Source organism: Rhopilema esculentum, chromosome 3 (genome assembly GCF_057945365.1).
Source record: "Rhopilema esculentum isolate cy_ngs chromosome 3, ASM5794536v1, whole genome shotgun sequence".
NCBI lineage: Eukaryota > Metazoa > Cnidaria > Scyphozoa > Rhizostomeae > Rhizostomatidae > Rhopilema > Rhopilema esculentum.
In genome coordinates this window covers 6,905,616-6,915,037 of record NC_142817.1, presented here as the reverse complement: position 1 = coordinate 6,915,037, position 9,422 = coordinate 6,905,616, and the positions used below count along the sequence as shown (strand labels likewise).

The window sequence follows — 9,422 nt, the reverse complement described above, 5'->3', positions numbered from 1 at the left end:
TCTCGTAAGCAAAAAGAATTCTACCGATACATCGCATGTGTGTTGAACTAGGCTTTATGCAAGTAAACATTGCAGGTTCTTAGTCTTCTAACTTTATTCATTGAAGAATTAGTCAATACTTGTAGCTAAATTCTACAAACACTTTAACAAAGATAAAAATATTACCTAGAGGATTACTAACCACATAGAACATATCTTTTGTAGATATTTAAACTGGTGTCTCTAAAAGCAATAAATTCTTTATTTCGTCATTTTTATCTAAAATTGTTTCTTCACTTCCTTTGTCACTTTTGATTTCGTTTATAACCTCCTTGTCTACATTTTCATTGTTCTCTTTTATGCATCCTAATGACATCAGAGTCATTGATGCCAGCAAGTTTGGTACTCCAGCAACAAAGAAAAATGCTTTGTAATCTTTCGTCACATCAACAATATAACCTGTTAAGGAAAAAAACCATAAAAAAACGCCAGCAAACTGCAAACAACCTGCCTCAGGCACCAATAAGAGAGTATCTGAATAATGGTTAATTCTTTTTTGGTTTGAAAATTACTGTTTACCGGTCAAATACTCGATGCCATTTAGGTAGAACTGTACACGCTTTTCATGTTTAAATCGTGACGGTTCTAAGTTGCTACTCCAAACAAATCTCATGCAAATCTCCAAATCAATAAAACAATACCCATAGAGAGAGTAGTTTCAAAAGTTGCCTGATGATCGCATTAAGCGTGAAACTTGAAGTAGCAACTTAGAACCGCCCTGCTGTATACACCAAAGCGTATACTTTGAATTCTTGAACAGCTGTTTAAGGTCTTGGGGAAATTGTGTAAACTATGGGTTCTCCTTACACTTAAAAATGTTATCTTTTGCTCAACAAGCATTGTCTTCATTTAGTTCCTTTATGTTCAGAAAGAAAAACATTTTATTCCTTGTGGTATCCAGAAAATTTGTGTGAATGGAAGAACTGGTATTAAGTAAAAGTGAGTGCAAATTTTACCTAGGAGAGGTGGTCCAAGCATAACTGGAAGTGCGACAGCGGTCATTGTCAACGAGTATGCGTGAGCTGCTGCATTCAGACCGACTAGACTTCTGATTGTTACAGGAACAGCAGTGTTAAATGTTCCTTCAAGGAATGAATAAAGCCAGATGTAGGCAATCAACTGAGCCTGGCTGGTCAGTAATGAGCTGACAACCGAAACCAGGCCGCCTGTAAACAACGCTACTTGGTAAAATCTTATCTTGTTCTGGACAAATACATTTAGCGCAAGTCCGCAAACCAGGCGTCCAAGTGCATTACCAGACGCACTGAACACAGGGAATTGCTTTGATATACCACGTGGTACGCCAAGTTCCACAGCAAATTGGACCTAAAAGTGCAAAGACGTTGCATATAATTCAAGACGGTTAGCTTTTCATAAAACATATTTCTTTGATGGCTTGCAAACATTAGGATATATCTCTGGCTATTTCTACAAAGAAAATCTTGTTAAATATAAGATTGTTTCTTATTAGTCATTGAATATTAGTCATTTTAGCGGGCTAACAAACAGTAGCTGCTCTCGATATGCAGATTGTTTTTGACAGGGGCAGTGTCAATCAGGATAGTGAGGTAGCACTTCCACTTTTCAACCAAATTGCCATACTTTTGCATGATTTAAAAGTGGTTTACACTATCTTTGCAAATCAACCGCGTATTGGTCAGCCTCCTAATTTACAAAATTAGTTACCAGGTCCTTAATATCAATGGTAGAATACGAGTAGATATGTTTCTGGAGTTGGCTTCAAAATTGCATTGTTGTTGGCCAAAAGTTGTGCCTCTTCATCAAAACATCCATTGGGTAGCCTTATGGACCCCTTACCCGAATAACAGATATCGGTAGAGTGGAAATGAATAATTTTGATTTTAATATTACCTTTACTTGCCTGATGCACGCTCGTGACACAGTACGAAAAACCTGCCACAATATTAGCAACCAGGAATGCAACAAAACGCTTGTTCTTCAACAGCGAAAGATATTCTTTAAAGCCTGACTTCTTTCGTAGGTTTTGGTCCGCCGCTGTCTCTGGTCCGGAATTCATCGGGATGTATGTTAGCGCGGCAAGAATACAAATTACTGAAAGCATAGCACCAAGTATTTGGAGAGTCCGCTGCCAACCGAAATTGTCCAGTAGTCCAATGACTAGATACGTGAGGCCAATTTGGCTGATCACAGATCCACCTGTCAGTAGACCTACGGAACAAATTGCCTGCTTTTTCATGGAATGGTAAGTGAATTAAACTACGAAAATATACTTTTTGAAAAAGCAATGTGAGCCAAGATGAAGGAAGAGTTGTAGGGCAGGAGAGACAAAGCGCCAAGAAAAAGGGCAAAACGCCATCAAAATAGCTAAATTCTGAGAGGGCAAGGAGGCAGACTCCTCCGTATGCCCCTGGGCGCTCCAATGCTCGGGCGTCCCTAAATTTGACTATGGAAAAAGTCATTTAAAGTATCTTTGCTTTCACCCCCTACAACTTGCTATTGAGTGACTTTACTCTTAGCTCACGAAAGGACAGGTACCAGCTCTCAATCGACAGTAAACTAAAAGGCAAATTTTCTGTGTTTTGTTTTGTTCACACCCTCCTCGAAATGTTTACATTGGGGGCAAAATGTTTATAGGAGGCAAAATGTTTACATTGCTAAAGAGTTTAGTGAAATAAGATATTGACAACATCGATAATTTCAATAACTATGAACCATCTTGGTTGGATTTTGAATTGACCCATCTTCTCTCTTGTTAACAAACAGAGCAGACTTTGTCAGCTAATGCACAGTGCTAGTAAAAATTTCATGCAAATTTGTTATTCATTGGGTTTAGAAAGAATTGATAGTTTGCAGATATAGAAAATTAATTTTTAAAAAGGAACAACATTAAGAACAACCAAGGTGGAAATTATCCAAAAATGAGCAGCAACTGTATATACAGAGCTGCAACTTTATTTGTCAAACTTTGTCTATATTTGTCAACGTTTGTCTATATTTGTCAAACTTTGTGTGCATTTTCAAGCATATGAAGCTTCCAATGCGTTTGGATCTGTCAGTCTGTATGTAATGTCGTTTAACTTTAAATGCATCATTTTTCTTTTTCTGGTTTAGTCGTCAATGGCTGGCCTGTGGTGAAGCAACAATTATTCACATTTTTCTTTGCGTTACACGATTCTTGGCTGTATCCAAATACGAGCAATGAGGGGGCTGAGCCCCCTCCAAACGTTTTTCGAAAATTTTGACAAGGGAGGCTGTGCCCCTCTGGGTCCTCCCCCCATCAATACAACCTTAATAAAAATTTTACGTTGAGCAAGCAGAAAATCTGCTAAGCACGATGCTTTCCACAGAGACAGAATCAGAAAACTGTTCAATCATGTCCTCGATCTTATTTCGATTCATTACTGGGTTTATGAAATTCACCTTTTTAGGGTCTACCAGTCGGTCATAATAATAAAAATAATAATAATATAAATATTTATACAGGGTAAAACCTTTTCAGTGCCAAAGGCACTGTTATCAATAAGGGCCCTGTTAAGTGTTTGATGTCCTATTAACAGACTTGCATACGCTTTTGGCGTATAAAACAGGACGGTTCTGAGTTGCTACTCCATTTTTCACGCACCAACTACTCGCATTTGAGGCTCACTAGCCAATCAGGAGCTATCTCTCCAATAAGAATTAATTTACACGTGCTAGGACAGAGATCTCGATGCTAAGAGCAGTCTCGAAGAGCTCGAATCGGAGTTCGCCGAAGCTCTTCCAATTTTAATTTCCTAGCTTAGAGTTTCTGATCAGTAATGGGACGTTTTTTACTCTGAAGGTGTCTGATGATAAGCTTTGGTATATTTCAAAACTTTTGCTTTTTTCAAAGCCATTTAGAAATAACTCTTGGAATAACGCCCACTACCTAGTGATAGAAAAATCGATCTTATACACAACAAAGTGCATCTACTGTTCATGTCACATAACGCCTGATATTCAACAAATTCTGAAGTTCCACATCCTTTAACTATTTATAAAAAGGGACCTGTACACACGAGTTGCTAAAAATGAATTAAAACTATTTCTACCCCTGTTTTTCCAGTTTTCAAAACTGAAACACAGTCTTGCAAACAGTAATTCAAATATTTTGCAATACTCTTGATTTAACATTCTATAAGAAAATATGAATGCTTCCTTTTATCAACAATGTGTAAATTCTTAACTGGAAGAGGGCTATGGAATCGACAATGTTTGATGAGGGAGATAACTGTGACGTTGTGTAGAAGTACCGAACTCTAAGCAATGTTGATGTCACATGGGCTCCGACACAGGTTGGGAAGTGAGCGGACTAACGGAAAATTCAACACCCATGACAAAAGATTTTGTGAAAAGCTGTATTGTGTTGGAATAAAATGAGGGGGGGGGGGGCATTTTTGAAGGAGAATTTTTTTTCAGTTTCTTATTTGAATTTGGAGAAATTTTTAGAAGGCACATGTGTAAAAATATACACAAGGATTGCGCAGTGTGATCTTTGTGAATCCCTCCATGGCAACTCAGCCAACAGATTGGTAGCTATACTGACATATCCCAAAAAACTGACCTATATTCAAGCTTTCTTGGCCATGGATGGCTTTATTAACGGGTCGTGAACTTGTGTCGTGAACCTGATTGGCTAATGCAATATAGTTATCTTTTTTGTTTAGTACAACCCACGGGGTTGATGTTTTATTTTGATGAGTCGTCGAGGGTCGAGACGGAATCGAGGGCCGAGATGGGATGGAGGTTGATGTAGTCAACTGCTAACATGAACTTTAAAGAAAATTTGAATGCTAAGAAGTTTTAAAGGAATAGCAATATGATCGATGGAATAGCATATGTGATTAATTTGAATGATTATTGCTAGGCCAGTTTCATGTCTTCTGTTTGCCTTCTATTTCTGTGACAGGTGAAGGCGTTGCCAAAATGAGTAAAAAGCCGTAATCTTAGAAGATTATGATTAAAGTCGATGAATTCAAACAATCTGAAACGTTACAAGATTTTCAGTTTCATCTGCGAGGTTTTAAAATAGAAAGCTTTACTCTAAAATAAAAAGATAGTTCAATTTAATCTCAAATGGAAGATTCTTAAACTTGAAAGTGGAATCTACGGCTCGTCTTAATATTTTCGAAGCAGTTTCGAATATTTTCCACTTTATCGTGATATCGCTAATCATTCTATATATTTAAGTTAACATATCCTTTTAACTTCATATCGAACCGAATTTATCTTGATGGAAAAAGTTATTGATAAACTTTCATTGGTAAACTTTCATGTTGATTAATTGCTTCAAAACCAAAAAAAAACTAAAACAGAGCCTTTCTTGCCGTCAGGGGGTGATTCGTGGAGGGATTTTCAAGCTTTCGGCAAAGAAAAGTTGGTTTACTGTCGGCATTTGATAGACCCCCTTTAGCAGAATATTTATCGACGGCCCTTGGAGAAACGATTTTTATTAAAAAGATTCAGTTGCAAAGATAAAAAGAGGCATCATTACGGCTTTGTGTGCCTGAAAGAAATATTACCTATCGCAATTGGGACTCGCTTGTCGAAGTATTTGTAAACAGCACTGGTGCTTGACATGAGCATTATGCATCCTGCCAATCCAAATGGCACACTGAATGTAAGCAGCATTTCATCGAGATTTCTTGAAAATGACGTCACGATCAATGAGGCACCAAGAGGAATAGCTGCAGCTATGGTGCTCGCCCGTAAGCCATACTTTGATATAATCCAACTTGCAAGCCAAGCTAATACATGCATTAGAAACATCGGCACGGAGCCAACCCATGCTGAAACATGAAAATTCACATTATTTTAAGGACTAGATAGCGACTGGCTGTTTGAAGTACTTTCCATAATTTCTTTAATGATTTTTTTGGGAAGAAGGGTTAATTGAATAAAGTACGAGAAGGGTTACTTCTTCTCCTTTTCAGACAAACATGATTGTAACCGCAGAATCTACATAAAAATGATAAATGAAGTAAAAGAAGCGGGACAATTCTAATGCAGTAATTTACCAGAAAATCAATAGACTCAAATCATGTTGATACACGTAGATAAAAGGAGAAAAAATATTGTATGTAGAATTGGTAAGCCATGATTGACCTTCTTGATTGTAGAGTTATTGGATGTATTAGGGAGGTTTCCTTTTCAAGAAGATGTCCGTTTTCAAGAAGATGCCCGTATTTGGGAAATGTTCTTTTCAGCTGAAATGTCCGTTTAAATGAGGTGTTCGTTTTAGGGAAAATGTGCTTTTTAGAGAGGAAAACGTGTGCGTTAGGGAGGATTCGTTTTAGGGAAAATGTGCCCCTTCTTGTCAAAAAGTGCCTCTTTGGTGTAAAAAGTGCCCCTTCTGTGAGGGAGGATAAGTGCCTATTTTGTGAGAATAAGTATTTTGTGAAAATAAGTGTCCCTATTTGTCATGGGTGAATAAAATAAGGGTGTGCCCCTTACTCTAGACCTGCTTCCTTTGTTACATTGAATGTAAATTGACCTTATAATCCTCGCAGATAAGATCCAGAAATAGCTTTTAAAAACAATTTGATGGTACAATGTAGAATACACAACAGAAACAGTGTAAATTTGCATACAAGAAGGAATTGTGTAACACAATTGACACTTGGATCACAATTGTTAGCATAGGAAACAAAAGGTCAAGCTTAATTTTAAGCTGAATCCTCGCTTGAACATGAACACATGGCCATAGAACAAAAAATAAATAATATGAGACTCGATATTGCAGGCATTTAAAGAAACACCCCAAAGACTCCCTATCTTTGACAGATAAGTTAAAAAACTTCTTGTTGCTTAAAATCCTTTTCTTATAAGAAACTGGCTACAAGACACGAGTATTGGACAGTCACAAAAATGAAGAAACTTCAGTACTCGAAGCAAATGAATTGAAAAACTATTAAATCGTGATAAAACTGAGAACAACGAAATAATGTAAAATCCAAGAATATGATTGCCCTGTTTGTCTAGAACTTAAGACACATGGGATAAATATATACTTCCCACATCTAAATACAGCATCAGCAAGGAAGCGAATCTCTTGACGTTATAATAAAGGTCACGAAAATTTCATAACATCAATCATCATATCATAATCAAGAATCTAATAAGAAACAATGAGTATTAAAATCTCCATACCATTTTGAAACTAGAGTACTTAACATCGACCTTTGTTTATTAAAAAAAATATGCGTGTAGTCCTGAAAACAGAAGGGCTTATAGGCGAAGGTATGGATAATCCGATAAACCTCGTTGAAATACAAGTCGAAACGTTTTTTGACTGCATCAACGAATCACAGGTCGCTTAGGGACAGGGAACGCTCTCCTAAATATATAATATCTAGCAAATGTGCTACCTCTCCGGATTGTTCATGTTCGCCGGGATTAAAATTTTGTATCAGTTACCTGTTTTCTCCTTTGTTTCCTTGAATTCAATTAGAAAGTAGTTGTAAAATATCCCAAAGTTATAGAGAAAACCGAACGAGCTGAAGAACACAAGTGTTGAGGCAGCTAAGGTGACCCATGCCCATGCTGAATCGCGTGTAGAAGGCTTGCTTATGCAAGGAAGGCATGAAGCCATCCTAATTTCAGCGATGCGCTTGTTGATGTCTGCGATGCAATGCAATGTGTGCTTCTGCTGATGCCTGATTCAACCAACGATGGGTAAGAAAAATGACGCTATCTCATTTCATTCCTTTGTCTTTTTCTGCGCGGCATTTAATTGACGTGGCAGGCAGGTAATATCTAGGCTTAAATCATTCTTATCCAGTACTGTTGACAAATCCGGTACTGTTGACGTCTGACTATAACGTTCTTCTGTTCTTTTGACCCTTGGTCCCTCAAGTGCTTTGTACCTTATGAGGGCTTTTGCAACATCCGCTGTTCAAGAGGCCAACTGTTCAAGCTTTTTTTGCCAAGTGCAGTTTCTTATGGCTTCTTGTAGCAGGGGCAGATCCAGCAAAGAACCTGACTGAGTTCCAGGCCAAGGCTAATGTCTTTCAGATAATACATTGATAATTGTGCCTAAGATAGTATTATCATTTATATTTATGAATTTTGGTACCACGAGGGGGGGGGGGGTACCAAAATTCATAAATATAAATGATAATACTATCTTAGGCACAATTATCAATGCATTATCTGAAAGACATTAGCCTTGGCCTGGAACTCAGTCAGGTTCTTTGCTGGATCTGAATAAGAAAATTAAAAACATATAGTGATGTCTTAACTTGTGAGCAAATAGTTATCGAAAGGAAACCCTTTGACATGGTTTGTTTGGATCTCCGTCAAAGTTATTTTTCTTCTCTTTCTCCTTCGAAAATCTCCTTAAATCAGTTTCGTTTCCCAGACTTTAGTGTTTTTGGTTTTTTGGAACCATATCTTTGTAGTTGTTCACGGAACTCGAAACTTGCGATATTTATATATTTGTTAAGTGTTTCTCTGGAGATATGCTGCTTTGCCAACCTGTTACTATCTTTTTGTAGATGGGAATCAACCTCTCTACATCGGCAGAATTAGGGTTTGCTGCGAGAAGGCGTGCCGTTGTCTCGCCTGGTAGAATTCCTCTGAGACCAAATCTAAGATCTCTGTGATCTTGGTCATTTATTTTTAGAATTTCAATGCACGGTTGAATGAAATCTTGCTAAATTTTTGCCCGGGGCAAAAGCAGAGTGAGGCCTTCAAAAGTCATTTTAATTGCATTCAGCCCATCCAATTCTATGTCATCAAATCTTTTCTTCAAAAAATTCGATATTATAAACAAAAACCTCGTTACGGATGGCAAATAATATCTTCTCTCACTCATGTACAAATTGTGCTTGTCTCTTCTTATTCTCTTTTCGTGTAGTTTGAAAGCACGATCTTTCCCCCCATCTTGTTAGTAACGCAGACACCATGCACCAGCCTATAGGGGGAATGGCTGGAGCCGAGCTAGGGAGCCTGCCCTAGATTTTTTACGACCACACCCTTTGAAACACCGGAAAACATTTGCTTCTTTCTGTCCTTATTCTTAAACATAACGATTCAGAGAAGATTTTGATTACTATAAAAATACAAAACCGAGTTAGATGGAATAAAAATTTATCTTTGATCAAACAAGTTAAAGCATCATAAAAAAGAACAAATACGGGTTCGCAGTCAAGAAGAACTGCTACTAATAGGTTGGCCAGAGTTTCAATTTGGCTTTTTTGACAACCCAGTGTACTCATTCTTCATAAGCAAAAAGGCAATTTAGATTCATGGTTTGATGGCCAAATTTCTCCATTTTGGCAGTTTCTCAAAAGCCCTTGGCCGCCACAAATTGATTTGGCCGAAGAAGCAAAATTTGGCTGAATCCTGGCCGCATGTTTAAAAAAACAACGAAAATGGAAAGG

At 37.6% G+C, this 9,422-nt stretch overlaps 1 protein-coding gene across 2 annotated transcripts in view; it reads right to left on the bottom strand.

The window, feature by feature from the left end:
- Window positions 1-76: 76 nt before the first annotated feature.
- Window positions 77-9,422, bottom strand: part of LOC135692416 (monocarboxylate transporter 4) — a 64,009-nt gene continuing 54,663 nt past the window's right edge. The window contains exons 1-5 of one of the 2 annotated variants that reach the window (XM_065210524.2): window positions 7,456-8,049; window positions 5,562-5,828; window positions 1,922-2,229; window positions 996-1,365; window positions 77-438 (exon numbers count right to left, since the gene is read on the bottom strand). In XM_065210524.2, coding sequence (XP_065066596.2) covers window positions 209-438; window positions 996-1,365; window positions 1,922-2,229; window positions 5,562-5,828; window positions 7,456-7,630 — 1,350 coding nt within the window. In that variant the 5' untranslated portion in view covers window positions 7,631-8,049 and the 3' untranslated portion in view covers window positions 77-208. Of the gene's footprint in view, window positions 439-995; window positions 1,366-1,921; window positions 2,230-5,561; window positions 5,829-7,455; window positions 8,050-9,422 lie in introns of those variants that run through there. The other variant, XM_065210525.2, reaches the window with a different exon arrangement.